This window comes from Propithecus coquereli, unplaced genomic scaffold, assembly GCF_000956105.1.
Source record: "Propithecus coquereli isolate 6110/MARCELLA unplaced genomic scaffold, Pcoq_1.0 Scaffold1, whole genome shotgun sequence".
NCBI classification, from domain to species: Eukaryota; Metazoa; Chordata; class Mammalia; order Primates; family Indriidae; genus Propithecus; species Propithecus coquereli.
In genome coordinates this window covers 21,895,826-21,918,444 of record NW_012133857.1, presented here as the reverse complement: position 1 = coordinate 21,918,444, position 22,619 = coordinate 21,895,826, and the positions used below count along the sequence as shown (strand labels likewise).

Genomic DNA, 22,619 nt, shown 5'->3' with positions numbered 1-22,619 from the left:
TTCTGTATCTCTTGTACAATGTACGTCTCTGTTCCTGCCTTAGTATTATAACATGTGGTTTAGAGAACATAACCAGACCCTTATCTGAGGACTGGGAATGGGTATAACTGTGTCATCATTCTAAATGTCTATTATGATTGGTTTATTTGGGCAAGAAGTGTCCAGCGAGCATTTCCTATGTGCCTAGCTTTGGTTTCATAAGGTCATTGTTAAAGTATTAGATTGAACCATAGGACAGTGATGTTTTGAAGGTCAAAGAAAGGTTGAATATTGCTAATAGGCATGGTTTTGCCTTCACGAAACCTATAATTTAGTGGGGAACATAGATATATTAGAAAACATGTAAACGGAAATACCTAGGAGCACCACCTAGTGCAGCTTTGGGGGATCAGGGGAAGAAATGTATTCCATGTAGAGAGAATAGTATGCACAAAGGGCTGGTGGTGAGAGACATGGCAGGTTGTTTAAAGTTTGACTCCTAATTACGTGGGATAGAAACAAAGTGCAAAGGGTTGAGAGAGGTGGGTGAAATGTAAGGGCCTGTTGTGCCAAGAAACCCATGTCAAGGACCAATATCTCGGGACCACAGCATTAGATGTTAAGTGTTAGGAGACTGAGTTGTAACTGCCCTGGGCCATTACCTAGAATTCAATTTCTGCTTTTAAAAAAGAGAGCCCCCAATATATGCTTCTTCAGTTGTGATGCTCCAAATCAGACACTAGATACAGACCAGCCCTATTACATTTCATTGAAGGTCATTTTTAGTAGAGCAACATTGAGGCTCTTAGTCCAAAACTGCAGAAGATTCAAGCAATTCATTTGAACTCTCTGGGTCTTTGTTCCCTTTCTTGAAGATGGGTGTAAGAATATTGTGACTCTGTCCACCCCAGAGTTAATCACATAAGATTCTGTATGCAAAAATGCTTTCATTTAGATGCCTCAATTTAGTCTCCATTGCTTAGGAAATGTTAGGTATCGTTATATGAAGAGAGGGGGAAAACAGGTTGAGAGAATGGGACCCTGGGTTCCAACTGCCGACTAGCTGGAAGAGCACATCTCTGAGCCTTAACTGCTTCTTCTGAAAACGGAGATGATGGCACCATGGTGTAGGTAGTCTTATGAAGATTAAATGAGATCATCTTTGTAGCAGCAGTATGTTCCTGGCACTTAGTACAGTGCCAGGCAGAGAGCAGGCATTCAATAGAGCTCCATTAATAATAGCAATAGTGATATAATAACAACAACATAATTATACCATCATTATTGTTGGGCTCTCATCTTTTGATGTTTCCACTTTCCTAGAGCATAAAGATCCCCAGCATGGGACCAAGGGCACCGTTCCTTCAGCTAGGAGCAGCTTTCTATTTTTCACGGAGCAGTATTTTTTCCTCATGATTTAGCTGCCTTTTGGCTGAAGGCTTAAGTCCTGACTCTGACTTCCCTTTTAAGTAGATGAGCTATCTCTCCATCCACCGCCCAAATAACCATTTGCAAAGTGAAAGGACAGTTAATCAGTGGGTTGTTTTGCTCTGGGATGCCAAAAAATGAGTTTGCCTGATTTAAAAAAAAATTAATTTTGGCATTTAGTAGAGACAGTCTGATAACCAATTAGGAACACTTACAGATTTTGGACTAATAAATTGGCTACTAGGCTTCAGTCTAATGTCAATGAACTGGAGTCAGTTATTGCCAAAATAAAAAATTCAAGAGGCAAAGTAGCAAAATAGCTTGGGAATTAATGACTTTTCCCAACTTCCTGTCCATGTTTCCTAGCCAAATAGCAATCAGCATACTGTTTCTTGCCCCACGAGTAGGCAGCAGAAATGGAGCAAGAGCTGCAAAGCCCTCAAAACACAGTTTTGGTGTGGGAATCAAAACAAACAAAAGCTAAAAGAGATTATGAAACGTAGAAAGGCTATGAAATTTACATTATTACTGCAGACATGTTTATTAAAATCTAGGCGAGTGTTACTTTTGCTTCAGAAATAAGACGTAAGAGCACATTTATGGAGAGAAGAACGTTTGGGTGACTGTCTCACAGACATAAAGCTCTTAAGGCAGCGCAGTTTTAATTAAGAACAGCATCCTGTGTGAAGTGCTATACCCAAAATAGTTCCTAGGGGGATTCAGTGAAGGGATACATCAATTTCAGACATCTGGAATCCAATTAATAACTTCAGTGCTTTTACATGGCAAATGCTACTATGTTGTAATTCTTTCCGAGGTTCTTGGAATGGGAACTGGATTTTCATCATGAGGGAAATTGCAATCATCCTATGTTGTCATCTTACATGCTGCCCAAGAATAGTCATTTTTGTTTGTTTTTCATCATGACCTGCTTTTCTTTAGTTATTTAAGCAGCGATGTTTAATGGCTAATAAGTATCTGCAAACCCATCACCCAAAACAAAAGCTACAATTTTGATAATATCTTACAGTTAACCATGTGATAGCGCCACACACCAACCCTTTCTTCTGCCTCCCCGCACTGAGTTTCCTGGCATCCTGAATCCCATGGTTACCGTGGCCTGGCTTCTTTTTATATAGTTTTAGGCATGTCTATGTGTTTCTAAAATGCATATATTTGAGTTGTTTTTTAACTTTATAAAAAAGCATCATGCTGCATATTGTCTTTGGGAATTATTTTCTTACTAATATATTGTTAAGATTTGTCCATATGGGCTGTGTCAATATCAAACTTTGTTTTGCTCACTGTGTAATATTCCATCCTGTGACTGTGTCACAGTTTATTCATCTGTTCTCTGATGGGATGTTGGTCATGCCCAGGCTCTTGCTATTTTAGTTAGATCTTCTTTGAACATTCTCATACATGTGCCAGAATTTCTCTCGGGTATATGCTTGGGAGGAGTATTGCTAGAGCACAGAGTATAGTGAAGGTCAACTTTATAGAAGGTAATGCCAAACTATTTTCCAAAGAGGTTGCTCCAATATGTCTTCTCACCAGCAATGCCAGAGTGATCCTGAGGGTCCAAGTCCTCTCTAGCCCACAGAATGGTCTCTCCACACAGCTTGTCCCTGAAGGATCAGACTGTCCCAGTAAGTCTGAGCTCTAGCTCCTAAAGAAGTTAATATAAAAATATCATTTTCAAATGTCAATGATTTTGTTATATACCGAAACCTAGCAAAACTGTAGTAAGATCCTCTTCCCTTGAGCATTCAAGCCAGGGCAGGAATACCCCTTGGAAGCAGTATGGCAGAAGGAATACAAATGTCACATGGATGTTTGGGCTAGAGAGCTTTAAAGATCTTTATCCAACTCCGGTGCTAGGAATAGGCAGTTTTCAAATATTTGTTTCCGGACCTTTAAAGAGATACCTGAAATTATGAGAAGTTATTTAAAATCATTTTTATCTTTTGTCCTTTGAAAACCAACTCATGAAACTCCTTTAAACCCTTGAGCAGCAGTGAGATGAGATTAATTAAAAGATTAGGACTCTTAAAAGATTTTTATGAGTTTTTCATTTATGAAGTTATAACTCCCAACAATAATATTTTCAGCTTTAGTGGTAATATCAAAGATACTAATTTTTAAAAAATCACTCCATATCCATCTATCTATCTGTATGTCTGTATCTCTCAGACCACTTGAGCATCTCAGTAATACATAATTAGGCGGTTAAATGCACTGTCAGAAGCGGAGAAAGGTGAGGGTTTCTCTTTTGTAGCCCGATATTTCAAAATAGTCATAGGCCTGGCATTGCATTCGAATTTTTCACTATGGTAAAGTGTGTGTGTTTGCAGTTGCCTTGCATCTTTGTTGTCTATGCTGATTTCTGGATTATGGTCAATCACAGAGTATATAAAATGAAAAGTTGAACCCATAACAAGGGAATCTCAGTTTAAGTATTCTGGTTAAAAAAAAAAAGAAAGAAAGAAAGAAAAAGCAAAGTGTTTGAAATCCCCTGTGACAAAGATCTGCTGTCATGCATGGTAAGCGTAGCGTTTCAGCGACTTTCAAGGCTTTATGTCTTCATTAAAGAAGGTTTTTAAATGAAATAGAGAGAGGCATTTGGAAAAGGTTGGCTCCTAATTTGTTTGTGCAACTCACACGGGCCAGGTTCTTTGAAGGGCATTGGAACAGCTCCATCAGAAGTTAATGGATTTGTAGGCGGCAGAGGGTGTGTTACTTCCAATGGGTGAGCAGCAGCTTCAGAGGGTGCAGTTTTGCAACCAGAGGCAGAACGATCGTCTTGTAAAAAGAAGGAATCGTGACCAATCTGGCGGAGTGGTGAATACCCTTGGAATGTAGTTTTCATAGTAGTCATTTTTCATCTGCCAACACGTGGGTACCAGTGCCAGGAACCTGGCTGGATGGTGCTGGGGCAGCTCTTTTAGCTCTGCCAAACATATGGTGAGAGTTCAGAAAGAAGTCTGGGAGGTCAGCCTGCATCTTTGCTGCTCTGTGGTAGTCACCACTTGTGCAAATAGCTTGCCGCTCACCTGTTTTTCTGGGCAAAGTTTACTATTAGCAGGGCCTGATGTTACAGGGAGCGAGAGGCCCAGTAAGCAAACATTGAGCCCCAAAGTGGTGTTGCCCATGTTTAGAGGCAATGCTGGGTCCAGCTGTTCTGGGCTGGCCTCTCTACCTTTAGCTCTCTGAGTCTGGACTTCAAACTACATCTTTATCTGATTAATCTTTATCTGAGCCTAGCACAAAGTAGGTACTCGATAAGGGTGGTATAACTTAATGAATCATTCATTCCCTCTTCTCTTAGCACTTGTGCCTCTAGCACTAAAGGGCAGAGAGACTTCCTACTTCTCCACCTAATCTCTTACCTTCTCTGCTTCTGTCACTTGCCTTCAGCCACTGCAGATGCCTTTTTCCTTCCTCAGGACATTTGCACGTGCCAATTAAGGCTTCTCAGCTTAACTTGTCTTCCCAGACCATCTTGTCTGTATAGCCTCCTGGGTTATTCTCTCTCAGGGCAGTGATAGGTTTGATGAGTTGCTAGCTGCCTGCCTTCTCTCCTAGAATGTAAGCTTCCCAAGGGCACTGAACATCATCCAGGTCACTTACCACTGCACTGTGGAATACAATGTGCCTGCATATGGTAGACATATTAATATTTGTTGAATAATATGAATGAGTTCTGCAGAGAAACAAGTTTTAAATGCTTGGGCACCTGGCTTAGGCAAAGTCCTCACCTAGATCAGCTTCTTCCAAATGGGTTTTATCTTGAGAACTCAGTTGCTGCTGCCTGCAATATTGTGTTGAGAAGGATTCTGAGGCTTTGTATATGGTCGTGCGTTGTTAGCTGTGTGCTGTGTGCTTGCCTCCCTCCTCTCTTGGTTGTGTGTTTGCAGTGGAGATATTCTTCTCTTTTGGGGGAGAGTTATCTTGCCTGGATTGTGCTTCCAAAGGCTCTTTAAGGTGCCTTTGAAAAAAAGAACCTATATGTAGCAGAAGCAAATATGAAAGAAAATGTTCAGGGGATTCAAACGAAAGCAGAAATTGGCCGCACGCCTTTCCCACTCCTTGTTCTCAGTACCGCAGGTTGACATCACTCTAGGATTAAAAGAGAACACTCTTGCTCAAACACCAATATCTGAAACACCAGGAGAAAAAGGCTTACAGAACATGACTGGCCAAGAAAATTGCTTTTTGAATAAACGCTTCCTTCTCTGAAGTTTGCTCCATCACAAACCTCCCTTTCAGAAGGAGTTTCATTTCGTTCCTCGGTAAGCATGTTTTTAGAAATTGGAGGCCTGAGGAAATCAAACTGGTAGAAATCTCTGGCCCCTGTTGTGTCCCCAATTTTCCACCCACTGAAAACCCAGAAGAGCTCAGATACGATGGAGCCTGGGGCGAGGCGTTGGTGGTCAGTGATTATTTCCCGAGAGCCGCGCTGAGATGCAATTTTCCCCTCCGAGGAAGCCCCCCCGCTGGACCCTCCCAGCTTGGAGGTTGATCCCTATTGGCAACTTTAGTTTTGTTTTCTGTTTTGCTTTCACACCCATGTTTTCAAGTGTGTTAACCAAAGGAAAGTTCCCAAGGATTTACAAAATGGATCCAGGAGTGCACTAGGAGCCAGCGAACTATTAAATATATGCCTAATTCAAGCAAATAGTGCTCCAGCTTGGGCATGTGATATAGGTTAAGTGGTTGAAGTTCCTAGGAGGCAGCCAGTGCGATGGCTCACGCCTGTAATCCTAGCACTCTGAGAAGCCAGAGGATCACTCGAACTCAGGAGTTCAAGACCAACCTTCCCCAAAAGTGAGACCCCGTCTCTACTAAAAATAGAAAAAATTAGCCAGGCATGGTGGCACATGCCTGTAGTCTCAGCTACTCAGGAGGCTGAGGCAAGAGGATCACTTGAGCCCAGGAGTTTGACGTTGCTGTGAGCTAGGTAGGCTGACACCATGGCACTCTAGCCCAGGCAACAGAGGGAGACTTTGTCTCAAAAAAAAAAAAAAAAATTCCTAGGATACTTGGGTGTTTAGTCTAGAAAATGGGAATGATGAACTTGGCATAGCTAATATGTTGGGAGGGAAAGTGTAATTTAGTGACGTATTTGACCAATGCATCTCAAAAACCTAATACAATCGTCCCCCTTTATCCACAGTTTCACTTACCTGCAGTCAACTATAGTCTGAAAATATGAATTGCTTGTTTCTGGAATTTTCCATTTAATAAGTTTTAAATGACTTGCCATTCCGAGTATCATGATGAAATCTCTCACTGTCCCACGGTGTCCTGCCCAGGATGTGACGTCTCTCTTGGGCCAGCGTAGCCACGCTGCTGTCTGTGCTACCCGACGTACCAGTCACCCAGCAGCCATCTCGGTTATCGGATCGAATGTCATGGTATCAGTATCACAGGGCTTGCGTTCAAGCATCTTTATTTTACTCCATAAAATGGCACCAAAGTGCAAGTGGAGCGATGTTGGCAATTCAGAGATGCCAAAGAAAAGCCGAAAAGTGCTTCCTTTTAGTGAAAAGGTGAATATTCTCAACTTAACAAGGAAAGAAAAAAAATCCTATGATGAGGTTTCTGAGATTTATGGTAAAAAGGAATCTTCTATCTGTGAACTTATGAATGATCCATTGTTATAATTGTTCTACTATTAGCTGTTAATCTCTTACTGTGTCTAATTTATAAATTAAACTTAATCATAGGCATGTACGTGTAGGAAAAACAGTGCATAAGGGTCCGGTACTATCTGCAGTTTCAGGCATCCACGGGGGTATGAGGGGGAGCTACTGTACTGGTGTCAGACACAGCAAGCAGTGAGGATATGAAGATAGATGTTACTTTGGTTTGGTAATTTCTCCCATATACATGGGAGCTAGACAGGAAGATTTGATTTTTACTAAATTAGATATTGTCGAAGGCTTATTATTTGAAGAGCTGAGGGAACTGCTGGCTGAGTGCAATTGACTTCTCCACCAAACGCTGGTCGTCAGGCTATTGCTGTAAGGGGATTTTTTCACCCGAAATGGCAAGCCTGTTAGGCAAGAGCAGTCCTATCCCTTACCAACATGAGGCTCACTAGAGTAGACTGAGAAGAAGATGTTAGTAATGGGATGTTCTAAGAATAAGTTAAGTGTACACTTTACCCTGTCTATGCAGTGATTCTCAAAAGTAGCGAATTCCAGATCAACCTCTTAGTAGCTCTTCACAGTCCAGCTCCCCTATCCTGTTCTTTAACTATTTTGCTGTTGTGCTGCAAGAAATTTCTAAACGGTGGCCAGCCAGGAAGCAGTGTGGCACATCTGGGAGGCTCTGTCTGCAGTTATTTTTCTCAAATACACGTTCAGGCTAGATCCGCTGATTGCCTGTCTGACAGGAAGTGACTCCTTCGATGTTTTAATTGAAATCAACTCTGTTCAGGACCATGAGCTGCGGTTGCTCTGTGCTGAGATGTTCATAACAAGCTTGGAAAACTGCAAACTTTAATGTCCCATCAATTAAAGTGATTTTTTTGATGGCAGGCATGTACTCCAGCAAACCTGAACTGCTCACTTTGGTTTACAGAGGCTTTATAGGGTGCTTGGGATGCTCAGAAGACCATTCATAGCACAGTTAGTTGAGTAATATCTGGTCCAAATGGTGATGCTGGCGAAGTTTCATTTGCTACTTTGGCAATCGGCTCGACAATGTGATACTTTAACGTATAATTGGATAAGCAATTGGGTTCTGTTATAGTGCAGTGGTTTGGCATAATTATTTTCCAGTGCTGTGATTTTCTAGTTAATAAATACTTTGGGGGGTTACAAATTCTTAAACATCAAGACTCTATACTTCTTGAAAGTGGGATGCACTAATTAATATAAGAAGAGCTTATTTCAGCATTTTGCCCATAGGCAGCACTAAAAAAAAAAAAACAACAAAAAAAAACTTGCTTCTACTTAAGCAAGTTAGGCTTAAGTCAAAGCTTTGGCCACTAATCAAATGATTAATGCTCCATTGATTGATTACCTGAATTTTTCTCCAGAAAGGGGCAAAAAACTGGGCTTTGGAACCCTCACAGTAAATAGAGGGACCCAGGGTATTATAATTTGTATGCACATAGAGGTCTCACAATCTGGCGTTCAGTCCAAGGCTTCCGTTCACAGGATCCTACACAGAGAGAGGAGGAAGGGAGGCAGGGAACATACTTTTATACAAAGAATTATTTGAAGAACCTCGGGGTTCTAGGGAAGCAGAAGCAACAGGCCATTGTCTGCCTCAAAGGGGTGATTCATTAGGCCACCGAGAAGATCCAAAGTGGGTGACAATCTGCTCAACAACCAGCATGTAGAGAAAGCACACTCAGTGTCTGCAGGAAACGTGTACTGCAAGGATGGTGGGGAGGTTAGCGGGCTGCTAGAGAAAGTGAGAAAACTTCCAGAACTGTGACATACAGCTCAATGCCAATCAAAATGGTCCAGAAGGCTTCTCGGGGACTTTGGGAAGGGTATGACTGAAGAGGGGCGGAATGGATATCGGGCAGGAATGGAGTGATCTTCACACTGGTTCAGAGCACACTTGGCAGGGGAGGCAGGATCTGTGTGGGCGTCATAGACAAGCACCGGGGGGACAGCTGCCAGAGGAGAAGGCCATCTGCACTGCAGCGAGGGACAGCCGCTCTCGCTCACTGACCGCAACACTGCTTGGTGGGGCGAGTGAGCCCCCGCTCCCCATTCACGCCACCCCGATTCCCGTAATTTCTTGTCTGACTGCCACAGTAGCATTTTCCCTCTAATTCATCTCTAGCCAGGCCATTCTTTATGAAAAGTTATTCTAGTCCTTTTACATCCCTGCTTCTCACCCTTTACTATCTTCTCATTAAACCAAAAATAAAAGTCAAACTTCTAAGCCCTGCCCACAGGCTACAAATGATCTGCCGTCCCCCACCCCCACCAAGGCCTTTCTGTCACTCTCCCAGCCAGTTCCTCAACCACCAAGTGTCCCTGAAGATCTGTACTTGGTGCTGCTTCAGCTTGAACTACTCTCCACCACCCCGCCCCCAAGCTCTTTGCATAATCAACTTTTTATTACTCACATCTCAACTTAAATGTCACCTCTTGGATGAGGTCTTACTTTAAAACACACCCTACCCAAAGTTCTACTGTCCTTGAAAATTGCTATACTCTGTTTTTCTTCAGAGCCCTTATAATAGGAAATCATTTTGCCTCCTAAGCATCTGTTAAAAAAAATTCTGAAGCTTTCTAGAGTTCTGCCCAATAGAAACTGACACACCCAAGTGCTAGAAGGCTCCTGCTCTGGCCTCATGTCCTGAGAGCTGTACTTCCCTCCCCACGGGCCATTTCCCAGGCTGTTCATGCCAAGTTTAATGACATATTTCCACACTATTTCATTTGCATATAGTTTTTAAGTTGACTCCTATTGTTAACTTAAATATACTTTAAAAAGAGACTTGAGATGATTTGCCATAAATGGGGAATAATCCTGAAGATAAATATAAACAAAACAATCTTATTATATTCTAGCTAGAGTCTCGATGGCTCCTCTCTTCTGTTAGAGGTCATGTTGGTGCCATGTTAAGGACAAACTAGTACCTCTGAGACTTTCTTCTTGATCATTCAGAAGGCCTGAAAGATAATTGAACAGAGAGTAACTCTCTCTCAATAGGCTCTAAAGCTGTTTGCAGCTTTGCATTGGAACTGGGCCAGACAGCAGAAGGTGAGCAGCCGGCCAGTGGGGAAACTTCATCTGTATTTGCAGCCGCTCCCCATGGCTCGCATCACCACCTGAGCTCCGCCTTCCCGCGCCCACCCCTGGCTGTGGAAAAATTGTCTTTCATGAAACCAGTCCCTGGTGCCAAAAAGGTTGGGGACTGCTGATTTATAGGACTGGAGATGATCTTCTAGACCACTGGGGCATGTAGCCCATCTCTACACAATGGAATGTTAAGCTTCTCAAAGTGGCAACTAAGTTTCAGTCTTGATAACTGTGATGCCTGTTGGTAGCTGCCTAGAACACCAAGTCAGGATTCATCAGGAAAGAATATTTCAGTTAGTGAAGCCAACCATGGGCACAAGTTGCAGAACTGGCACACACATCATGTGTTTGCTGAAGCTGTTCTCATTGCCTAGAATGACCCTTTCCCCCCAAATCCCATCCCCATCTTTCAAGCCCAGTCCAAATCCCTGATTTTTAAAAGTCAACCCCAGACCCTCATTCCAGCAAGAATTATTTTCTCTCTCCCCTGGCTATTCCAAGAGCGCTTTGATGAAGCTTCAGGTCCAGTATTCAAGCCAGTCTGACTAGTATTAAATTATGAATGTGTGAATCTGTCCTGTTGAGTGATAAAACCTGGGGAGGCAAAGATCTTTGGCTTTTTTATCTTTATGTCTTTCATAAAACCTAGAGCAGAGCCTAGAATATATCGTGTGCTCATTAAATGGTTGTTGGTTGAATTAATAGTAATAACAGAATCAGATCTAAAAAAAATTAAGGATTTAGCTCCTTATTCAATGCAATTATTTTCCTTTGGGGACTTTATTTATATAAACTCCTGTGGAAAAAGAACCATCAACTCATAAGAAATGGTTTAGTTAAGCTCTCTGCTCTGTATATTGTTTAATAAAACTGATAATAATGAAATAGTTTCTGAAAACATCCAAGTTTATATTCAGCCACTTGCTTCTTTAAGAAGAGCATTAAACTAGTTTCCCCCCCTTTGAAGACAATTTGGCATTTTACTACAGATTAGTTTCAAATTCTGAAAAACATTTAAATTATTGTGAACCATTCCTCTTACTGTATTGTGTTACAGAGCTATAAAAATGTCAATAGCTGAGGCAGTTTGAGCATTACAGCAGGGAATTAATCATTACCCATACACTTTGTGATGGCACACTCCATGCACAGGAGGGAGCACAATGTCAAAATCGACACATATCAGTACTTCAATCAGAAATCGTGTTAACACTGCCTTCCCCCAAAATCACTTCAAGCTGATAAAGTAGGATGACTGCAGATACATTTTTTTTTAAAATCTATTTTCTAAGCTGTATAGAAATAGAATTTGCTTGGAGGAGCCATCACAGACTTCAATCCATTGAATGCGAATAAAGACTTTGGTTCAAGTTTTTGCAAATTTTATTATTTTGGCGTGCATCTGTGAAAACAGTTTCAACTTTTGTTGTTGCATCAGAAGGAAACCAGTGTGTATGACATCAGCCTTGGTGCTGAGCATTTTCACAGCGAGCTGAGTCACATTTAACTTACGTGACTTAACTGCACAAAGAGGAGATGGAGAACTATAGTGCATTGAATCCCAGATCTTCCAACCGACTGTTGGAAGAATCGTTATTTTATGTACTACCAAGAAAGAAAAACACTGCCAATTAAATTATGATAGTCTGTTGGTTATAGGACATATTTGATTCAGAGCTATTAAAATATGAAAAAGTGGGCATCTTAGAACTGAGGAACTATGGAATTAAAATAGTGCTAGTGATTTTCACTGCATTATGTGCAATAATATGTCCAACAGTACACAAAATGTTAGCCTTGAATTTGATCTTCCTTTGGATGGTCTCCTCTGCGTTTTTCCAGGATTCACAGCTAGACAGGCTTGGGAATAACCCAATTACCAAATGCAAGCCAAGTCCTGTGGCACATTTCCAAGGGGTCTCCTAGGTTGAGTTGCCAGATAAAATATAAGAAGTCCATTTAAATTTGAATTTCAGATAAACAACAATGAATTTTTACTGTGTGTCCCAAATATTGTATGAGACATACTTACACTAAATAATAGAAGAATGAACTAAGTATTTTTACTTGCTAAATCCGGCAACATGCTCCCAGGGTAATTTTGACTGCCTTTGACCTTCACTGCATGCTTTTACTGTAGGACATTAACACCTATTCACTCCTTACAACAACCCTGAGAGTTAGGAAGTATATGCTGAAGGAGCTAAATTGCCTCCTCAGACTTGGATATCTCATTAGAATTAGTTGGTTTGGATCTGAATTCTGATCACAACTTTTAATCCCTTGACAGGGTAGTTAGGTCCAAAAGATATAAATCATTGGGGAACGATGAAGATAGTAAAAGTACTTTTACTCCTGGAAACAACCTCTGTGGAGTGGTTAATGGTCATTGTCATGGGGTCAGTATATCTAGCCTAAAAATAATAATCATGATAGTAGCAGCAACAACAGCAAATACTCAATACCATTTACTATGCGTCAGGCATGTCACTGCTCTCAACTCTGTTCCTATTCTCGGTTTCCCCTTTGTAAAATGAGGCACAAAGAGATTAAGGGAGCTTGTTCTTCTCGTTGTTGAGGTGTTGGCCTAGCCCTCGTCTTCTTGGAGAACGCTTGTTGAATGCTCCTTAGATAACCTCCTCTCCCCCATTCCCCCATTACTCTACTATAACTGTTTTTTGGTGAAACCAGGGTGACTCAAAAGCCTTTCCAACTAGGCAAACCATGCCCAGCACACTTCCCATTGGGTAATTCCATCTCACTATGAGTCAACAATTTGGTGTCTGTCTACCCTCGCTCCCTGGGTGCCCCGTGAGAACAGTAAAGGGCTCTGTCTCGTTCAGTGTTCTAGTGCTAGGGCCAGCCCCCGACACTACAGGGACAGATTAAATTTCTGGTGTGCTAATAAGTAGTCACTGCCTTTTCCTGCAGGCAGCCTAAGTATTCAGGAAGGTTCATCTGAAGTGAAACTCTTCCATTAAACCTTGCCCAAGGCAAATAGTGCCATTTGGATAAGCTACTATTTATTTAAGATCGTTAGAGTTTCTCTCTGTTAGCCAGGCAACAGGTTGCAGCCACCAGGTTCTTGGGTTGCTTTAGGGAAGCAGAACTTTACTTCAAACTGCAGCATTTTTAAATTCCAAGTCATCTGGGTGGCTCCTCTAGGACACAAGTCTTACCTACCAGGATCTTTCCCAGGCTCCCTGTCCCCGCAGAGAGTGGAAAGTCATTCAATGGCTCCTCAGTGCCGCTGAGACAAGCCACATGGCCCAGGCACCTTTTGGGCAGAGAAGTGACAGAAGAAAAGCAGTTCTAGAGCAGGGTTTGCAAAGGACAGTTTCCATACTATTGATAGGGTCACAAGCAATGTGCTTAAATGCAAATGTATTCTTTCTGTATGTTTATGGGCTCTGCTTGGTCACACACTTCTCCCAAATGTAGTGTTTCTCAGTAGTAAGTAAACCTTAGAATTGCCTGAAAGGTTTTTTTAAAAAAATCCCCAAACCCAGGCTGCTTCAGACCAATTAATTCAGAATCCCTGGGGTGGGTTTTATTTTTTAAAGCTTCCCAGATGATTCCACTGGACAGCCAGGGTCGAGCACCACTATTCTAAAGAAAGCCACATGCTTCCATTTGTGGCTTTTAGGATGGAAATCTCAAAGTTTTAAAAACCATGTACAACAGAGTTTTGCAAATACAATTAGTTGTTTTATTTATTTCCTATTTCTCGTAAATAACTTCTAAGGGTTGGCACAATGTCGCCATCTGTAAGGCATATGACAATAACAGACGGTCGCCTAATAACCAGGAAGCCATTAACATTCACAGGCTCTAAATTACTTGGATTCATCTGGTCTGATCTGTGTTGATGAGGCCACTTATTGCTTGATTTCTGTGTCTTCCAGTGCAGTACCAGAAGTGGGAAGGCCCTATTTTCTGGGCTTTGCATTGTTCTTTGTCATCTTACTGAATTGTTACAAGATGGATTTATAACAGACCTAAAGGTAGTATCAAAATGAAAATTAGTTCTTGAGTAGAAGAATAGCAATCCCATTTGACTTGCCTGTAGGAACTGCATCATGTTTGCCTCTGCAAGGAAGGGAATGACTTCTTAATGTGGTTTTCTTCCACTAAGGAGAATTAAATCTATGTGGCAAAATGTAAAACCAGTGTGCTGGCAGCCAAATTCTGAACGGAAGAAACATGACCCTCATAAACATATCTGTGGCCTGGTTGTTATATGCTAATGAGCCTCATTTAGGCTCAAACTTACCCGGAGTGGAAATATAGCTCAGCTGGAGAGCGAGGCTATAGTTCCCTCACTGTTTTGCCTTCTGTATCAAAGTTTGATCTGAAATAAATGGGGAAACTTCTCCATCTGCTGCAAGCTGCCACGGCGGGGGTCTATGCGTTAGATTTAGTGTTTTTGGCCTGAGATAGCAAACTCCAGTATTTTAGTTGATAGACTTTTTGTTGAGTTGGCAAGATTATTTTCAAAGGATCTGACTTTTGGGTGAATATACCTGGTAGAGTGGAACAGTAGATCCTCCGGGATAAAAAGTCAAACATTGTTGGAGACAATTCTGGTACCTACCACTACTTAGCTGGCTGATCTTTGACCTATGAATGAACTTCCTTAGACCCCAATTTTTCCTCCTTGGTAACATGGGGTTAAGTAGCTACTGCCTTACAAGTTATTGTAAGGATTAAGCAAAATAATACACATCACAGCAATTGCCCTTCACACCATAAATACTAGCCATCATTGGTGCTATTGAATTGTATGTCTCAATCTCAGATGACTTCACACAGAATACCACACTGTGCATTCTGTGAAGAATAATTGTGTAACCTTCAGCATTACACAATGTATAGAGCTACACACAGGAACAACTAACTTAGCTAATGAAATTGAATTCTAATGGGAGATTAAGGGGGAAAATTGAGCTCTAATGAACAGAGTTCTGAGAACATCTCTCTGACAGAATTTAAATTTTATCCACTTTATATTTAAGATATGTACAAATTTTTAAAAAATAAACATGATCTGAGGAGGGTTTTACAGTGATTCAATGGACTAAGACCAGTTGTTAATTTTTTGATGAATTATTTTTTCATTTACTGTTTTCCCTACCTGAAGCCTCTTTTAATGGAAATACCCATTTCTTACTCAGTTCTCATGACCCTTGTGTTAGTATCATAAATTTTCTTGGGCTATTTTATTCCCTGAGCAAAAGTGCTCAGAGCTCATTTCAGAAAGGCCAAACCAAAGAGAGCAGTAGGTAAACCACAGTACAGCTTGGAGGAATGATTATGGGTAGGTGGCAAACCTAATGCCTTCAAAATATCAGAAGTAAAATAAATGAATGAGGCCTGTCAAACATAAGAAAATTAGAGAGTCATGGGGATTACGGTGATGGTAAAATGCCCCCCAGCCCCGGCAGATGACTATAGGGCAGCCACAGTACAGCCTAATCTGATTATTTTCTTAGAGAAGCTGGAAATGTGGATTCTTTTTTTTTATTATTTTTTTAATTAATTAATTAATTTTTTTTTAGAGATGGGATCTCACTCTTGCTCAAGCTGGTCTTGAACTCCTGACCTTGAGCAATCCTCCCACCTCGGCCTCCCAGAGTGCTAGGATTACAGGCGTGAGCCACCGCGCCCAGCCTGAAATGTGGATTCTTATGTGAAATCTCCTCATTCTCAAATTTTGGCAACTAAAACAATGAAAAGACACTCATCCCTACACTCCTGGCCTCTAATTTGAAAATTCTGCTCAGTCCCCACAACATTTGTTCAAGGAGATCCAAGGACCCATTAATGAGCTTATTCCATTTTTTTGTTTCCTCCAAAGCTCCAGAAACATGACAAAGAGGAGGAAGACTCCAGGACTCTTGGCGATCAGAGGAGGAAATGGCAGCAGAAGCTGCAGCTCTGCTGGTCTACTTTCAGTGACACAGGTAAGGACTGCACGCTTCATCATCACCAACACCTTCCAATGGGTCTCAGGGAAGGGGCTCCCTACTGAGAATGGGGATGTGGAAAAAGCACCCTCATCAGCATTCTTGGGTGGTGGCTGCTAAGGACAAAAAGATGGAGTGAAGGAAACCTTGGCCCTTGAGGAAGGTATTCCCAACCCTACTGTCTCATCACTCCCTTTTGAGCCAGCTACCGCAGCCCACCCACACCTTTCCCCATTCTCATCTAAAGGGGTGTACCTCCATAACCCAATCTCCATCAAGCAGAATATTTGTAATATTAAGCCTGACTGTTTAAAAGGTCAAATCTCTTTAAGGGTGTGGTATTGTTACAGCAGAATTGACCGGGAATAGACCGAGAGGCACACAGAAGTATAGCAAAACAGGTTATATTACACTGGCGGGCTCAGAGGGGACTTGCCTCCAAATTCTGAGCCCCGAACAAAGAACGTACCAGTCTTTTGTACATTTTGCTTAGAGAGGGAGTGGGGCACAGTTACAGTGAGTTAGGAAGTGGGGCACAGTTACAATGAGGTTGTCTTTAGTGAGGGCAGGGTCTTGAGCCATCTTGATGCCTGCAAGCAGTTTACAGAGGCAAGAGTGACAGCTGTTAGGGGAGATAGCAGGGGTGGAGACTTGTCAGTGGAATTTTCCACTTCATTCCCCTCTTTGATGCCCCTATATGTTTACTATGAGGCACTAGCCCTCATTTATTATAGGGCATCATTATTTGTTAACGGATGGTAGTCTCATAAGGCTATTATATGAGTGAGTTGTTGCTCTTTGGGTTACAGTTGTTTTTATGAATTTTATAATTGCGCTTAGCAAGCGTGGGCCTATAGTGACAAGGAGGAGTATAGTTATCAGTGGTCTGGCCAGTGGCAGTAATCATGGGGCCCATTGTCCTAAGTTGAAATCCCATGTTTGTTCTAATTCTTTGTTTCTCTTTTGGATTCTTTTTCTTAGCTCTCTGACCTTGGTGGTTATTATTCTTGTCTGGTTTACATAATAATAGCACTCTTCTCCTAAAAATATGCAGATTCCCCCCTTCTCTGCAGTGAGTAGGTCTAAGGCTCACCTGTTTTGGAGGGTCACTGCTGCTAGTGAATTTAGTTGATTTTGGAGAGACATTAGGGAATTTGCCACTCTTTCCATGTCTTCATTTAATTCTTGAGATAATTTTTGATAGGTGCTTAGGGAAGTTGCTAAGTCACCCACTCCTGCCCCTACTCCTGCTGTGATCCCTATCCCTATGAGTAGGGGTAGTAACAGTGCTCGCTTTTTTCGGGTGTTCAGAGGGGGGGACTAAGAATAATACCAAAACCAGAAAAAGAATCCTATTATTGTCCAATATAATACAGTAAGAATGATCTTTTCTCCTGTCCCCCAGTCTTTTGGAGATATTGAGTAAAGTCCAATGACCAATAATAGGGCCAATAGTCTGAACAGGCCAATGGCAATGTAATCGGCTGGCTTGGTCATTCGGCTTGGGTGGCCTCTGGTGTGGTTGCTGGGCCTTCGCTGCGCCAGAGGTGGATCTTCAGTGGGTCCTCTGGGTTGTGCTTTTCTGTCCAGGTGTCCCAGTTTTCTTCAGGTATGGCTTTTTTTATTCTCATGTGATGAATCCAGGGTGCTATCCCTGTAACTTTAACAGCAGTGGGTCTGATGAAGACTAAAGTGTGGGGGCCTGTCCAGGTGGACTCTAGTGGTGTTTTTAGTCTTTAGCCCAGACTGAGTCTCCAGGCTGGTGTGAGTGGACTGGGTGTCTCATCGCTATAGGGATCTTTTCTATAACATTGTGATGACTCTGACTCAGGGTTTTGGAAAGGGAAATAAGCTGATTATGTAGGGTCTTTTCTCCTATCTGGGTGATGTCTCTCTTAAGCTGTTTAATTATGGGTGGGGGTCTTTTGTACAAGATTTTAAAGGGTGAATATCCTGTCAGTCCTGGAGTGCATCCAACTTTAAGCAATGCTAGACTAAGTAAGTCTACCCAAGGTAACCCTGTCTCCTGTCATAACTTTGCAAGGGTGTTTTTGAGGGTCTGGTTTATGCGCTCCACTTTCCCTGAGCTTCGTGGTCTGTATGCAGTATGGAGTTTCCATTTGATCTTTAATATTTTAGTTAAAGTCTATGTGATTTTTGCAGTGAAGCTTCTATTCAGCTATAGCTTTTGCTGTTTGATCCGCCAGGAGGTTGCCAAGGGTTATTGGGTCTGTCCCCTTCTGGTGGTCTCGGCAGTGTATAACAGCTATTTTTTTGGCTCCCATATGGCCTCCAATATTTGGAGAATCTCTTCTTTATTTTTTATTTTCTTACCTCCTGCTGTTAGCAGTCCCCCTTTCTTATAGAGGGCCCCGTGCACATGTAGGGTAGGTTGGCTTATGGGTGCCACATGGATACAAAAGAAGGCATCTTTCAGGTCTAGGTAAGTAAATCATTTGGCATCCTCAGGGATAAGTCCTAGGAGGGTGTAGGGGTTTGGTACTGTTGGGTGGAGGGTAACTGTGGCCTCGTTCACTACTTGAAAGTCTTGGATGGGTCAGTAGGTCTCGTCAGGCTTTTTTTTACTGGGAGCAGAAGGGTGTTCCAGGCCAACTGACATTCCCTCAGAATGTCTTCCAGGTGGGTCTGGATTCCCTCACGAGCATCTTTTGGAAGGGGATATTGCCTTTTTCTTATGGGCTGAGCTCCTGGTTTTATCTCTGACTGGTGCCTGTTGATTTGCCAACCTGGGTGGGTTATTTTCCACCCAGACTGTTGGGAAGTCTTGCTTGAATTTGGAGGTGGGGGGTGTCTCTTCCAAGGGTTCGATGGAATCATATCTGTGTGAGTTTCTATGTTTGTGTATTTGGTCCTGGCAGCAACACTGGTCACTGTGGAGCTGCCACTCCATTTCTTGGGGAACTGTGACCGCCATTATTAGGGACATTGGGGCTGGCAGTGAGAGATCAGCAGTACCCTCAGGGTGGAAAGTGATTTGGGCCCCCAACTTGTGCAGGAGGTCCCGTCCCAACAAGGGAACTGGACAGTTTACACACAAGTAAAACTCATGTGTTACTTGATGTCCCCCAAGCTGTCAGGAGCAGGGATGGCAGAAAGGCCTGGCTACCTGGTTTCCAGTGGCTCCAATTATGGTTGTCTCTCGCCCTGTGAGAGGGGCGATTTGGGTGGTCACCACTGAGTGCTCAGCTCCAGTGTCCACCACGAAGGTTACAGGTTCACCCCCGCCCCCGACATTCATAGTGACCATGAGCTCCCGGGGGCCAAGGTTAGGGGAGCCTGGTCTGTCTTAATCAGAGTTTATGCCTGCAAGTCCAGTGAGATCTTGGGTCTCTGGTTTTATCTGGAACCCCCGAGAAGGGCCTCGTCTTGGAGGGGGGCAGTCTTTTGGTGTGGGCACTCATTTTTCTAATGCCTTGTCTCTTTGTAGTATGCACACTGGTCCAGTCTTAGTGTCCCCTACCTATGGGGCCCCCTCTCAGGTTTTTGTACCGAGCCCTGGGGTAGACACAGGAGTCCCAAGTGTTGCTGCCAGGAGTGTGGCCTTATGCTTCATTCTTTTTTCACTTTCCCTCTGAGCCACACAATCTCGGTTCCAGTATATCTTTTGGGCCATCTCCAACAGTTGAGTGATGTTCATTCCCACAAAACCTTATAGCTTTTCAGGCTTTGGTGGCATTGGGTGGGGTCATGGTGATGTAGACGTCCTTCTTGGGGAACCTGTCACACTTGAGCATCTCAGGCCAGTAGAAGCTGAAGCACTGCATGACGGGCTGGCACAAGTCAATGGGCTAGTCGAGGTGGGCGGGCATGAAGAGCAAACAGAGGATGACCTGTGTGTCCATGTGGCAGTTCTTGTTGAGCAGGGGCACCCAGCTGCTGGCCTGCTGCTTTACCTCGGCCATGGTCTTGTGCTCCAGCAGGTCAGGCAGTACCATCCTCTTGTAGCCCATGTGTGGCACAGCTGCAGGTCCGCAGGGAAGTCCACGCACCGCGGCGGCGCCCTCTGCCATGCCCGCAGCCCATGCCAGCTCTGCGCACTGGCTCCTCCATGTCAGGGCTGCCCGCCGCCTCTGCACACCCGCCGCACACTTCCAGGGGTCTCTGGGGACAAAAGGCGCTGTCCCCAGCCCTGCCCCGCGCCGGGGCATGGGCGGTGGCACCGACTCCCAGGACTGCTGCATAGGCACAACATCTGGGACTGCTCACTGTGCCCATGTCTCTGGATCGAGGACGCCCGCTGGTGTGTTGTCTCAAACTCATTTCCGGGCCCCTGCAGTGATCTGGTACTGCTCCTTGGTGTTGAAGAGGGTTAAGAGAAGTTGCCAGCCGTCCTCCCAAGTGGGTTGATGGGTCTGACAGATACTCTCCAGGAGGTCTATCATGGCATGTGGCTTTTCTGAGTAAGAAGGAGTATGTTGTTTCCAATTCAGGAGATTCGTAGTTGAAAAGGGGTGATAGCAGAGGACCGGCAGCCCTTGCTGCACAGTCCCATCATCAGTAACCCGGAATTGATCTTGGACCTCACAGACTGGCAATTGGAGGGATGGAGTTGGATTCTGGACATAATGGAGATGGTGAGCTATCGGAGTCCCCTCAGCCGGGTTGTCGGGCAGTGAGTCAGAGGGCGGCAGAGTGTCTGATGCCAACAGTGTAGGTATGGGGGTTGGGTCACCGGGATTGTATGGAGGCGGCAGGGGGAGTTCATCTTCCGGTGGCTCTGGTGGATGGACTTGAAGTTGGGGTCAAGAGACTTTCTTGGCTTCTGAGCAAAGAGGACCTTACTCTGACCCTTTTCTATACAGAACCAGACCCAAGGGGGCAGAGTTTGAGCAATTCCTAGCCAGGAATTGATAAGGGGAATTGATCTGGGTGTCCAGGGGTGCCTGTAACTTGTTTCCAGACTGCCTGGATAATAGAAGCATCAAGGGTGCCTGAATTGGGCCACCCAACTCCAAAGGAAGGCTACTCTACTTCACAGAGTGTCTGGAGGCGATTTGGTGACATCTTAATTCTGTAGTCACCCAAAAATCCCTTCTTAAAATTTTTGATCATACACCTAAGGACAGTTGGTTTGGATTCTTTCCCTCCCATTGTGTCCTACTGATCGGTGTCGCACAGGGTAGGGTTTACTGTTAGTTGCCCGCCTGGCTGCTCCCCTCTCGGGGATTTAGGCACATCTTGGCAAAGGTGCACCCGTGTAAACCCTGGGCCAGGTCACTCTCCTTCCAGAGGAGTGAGGCACCTTTATGCCTTTCAACGCTGCCACAGAACTGCAAGTACGGACCCAATCAAGCTCCATAGTCTCTGACCGTGGAGCTGCAGCACTCACACTCACACACACAGAGGTTATTACAATTCCTCCCCTTTGGGGAACCTTAAACCTTTCCTCAGGAGGTGATCAAGCTCCTCTTCCATCCTGAGACGGGCCTGGCTACCTTTGGACGGGGACCTTACCACGGCCGATGTCTGACGTCCTTTCCTGGTTGCCAGTACTTCACTGCTGTCCAGGCGGGTTCTGGGATCGCGGTGGGCGGAGCTTCTCCGAGTGAAGAGGAAGTTATCCCCAAGCAGGATACGGTGCGCCTTGCTCTCTCTCAGTCATAAGGGGCCCGCCGACATGCTGTCCCGAGCCAGTGGCCTTAAAGGGCCAGCTCAATGGGGGTTTCCCGGTCAGGGAACCAAATGTTACAGCAGAATTGACTGGGAATAGACCAAGAGGCACATGGAAGTATAGCGAAACAGGTTATATTATGCCGGTGGGCTCAGAGGGGACTCACCTCCAAATTCTGAGCCCCAAACAAAGAACGTAGCAGTCTTTTATACATTTCATTTAGGGAGGGAGTGGGGCACAGTTACAATGAGGTTATCATCTTTAGTGGGGGCAGGGTCTTGAGCCACCTTGGTGCCTGCAAGCAGTTTACAGAGGCAAGAGTGACAGCTGTTAGGGGAGATTGCAGGGGTGGAGACTTGTTAGTGGAATTTTGCACTTCAGTATTGCCCCCCCCCAGCCTTGAGTCAGTCTGCAGGGCAAGTAAACAAGTTTTCTCTACTTCCCTATGATTTCAGGCCCACCAAGCCCTCTGCTTTCACTTGAGGACTCTTCCCCTTAGTGACTATTTGGAAAATTGAAGGGTAAATTGTCCTTTGTGTTTCTCTTTTGCTTTGGCTGCTAGGAAGCTCAGGCCTCAGGAAAAGGCCAGAGCTTGATAGATTTATCTCTTTGCATTAATGTTGTTTAACTGTTAGGAAATCCTAAACAGTTTAAGATTCTGGTAGAAAGACATCTATAGGCAATTTTTATACCCTGTCTAAGGGGCTCCTGCCTAGACCTATCTGGCAACTTGTATTATCCCTCCTAGGCTCAGTTCCCGTGTCTGACAGCTGTGAAGATCAAAGGTGACTTGTTTGGTCTATAAACAAAAACCCTTAAAGAGAGATACATATGTA

At 43.8% G+C, this 22,619-nt stretch overlaps 1 protein-coding gene and 1 pseudogene across 1 annotated transcript in view; one reads left to right on the top strand and one right to left on the bottom strand.

The window, feature by feature from the left end:
- Positions 1–16,143, top strand: part of FHIT (fragile histidine triad) — a 265,628-nt gene extending 249,485 nt beyond the window's left edge. The window contains 2 exon segments of the mRNA XM_012641417.1: positions 16,043–16,079; positions 16,082–16,143. Coding sequence (XP_012496871.1) covers positions 16,043–16,079; positions 16,082–16,143 — 99 coding nt within the window.
- A 3,688-nt stretch (positions 16,144–19,831) lies between these two features.
- On the bottom strand, positions 19,832–20,387 carry LOC105807799 (annotated as a pseudogene).
- Positions 20,388–22,619: the final 2,232 nt, after the last annotated feature.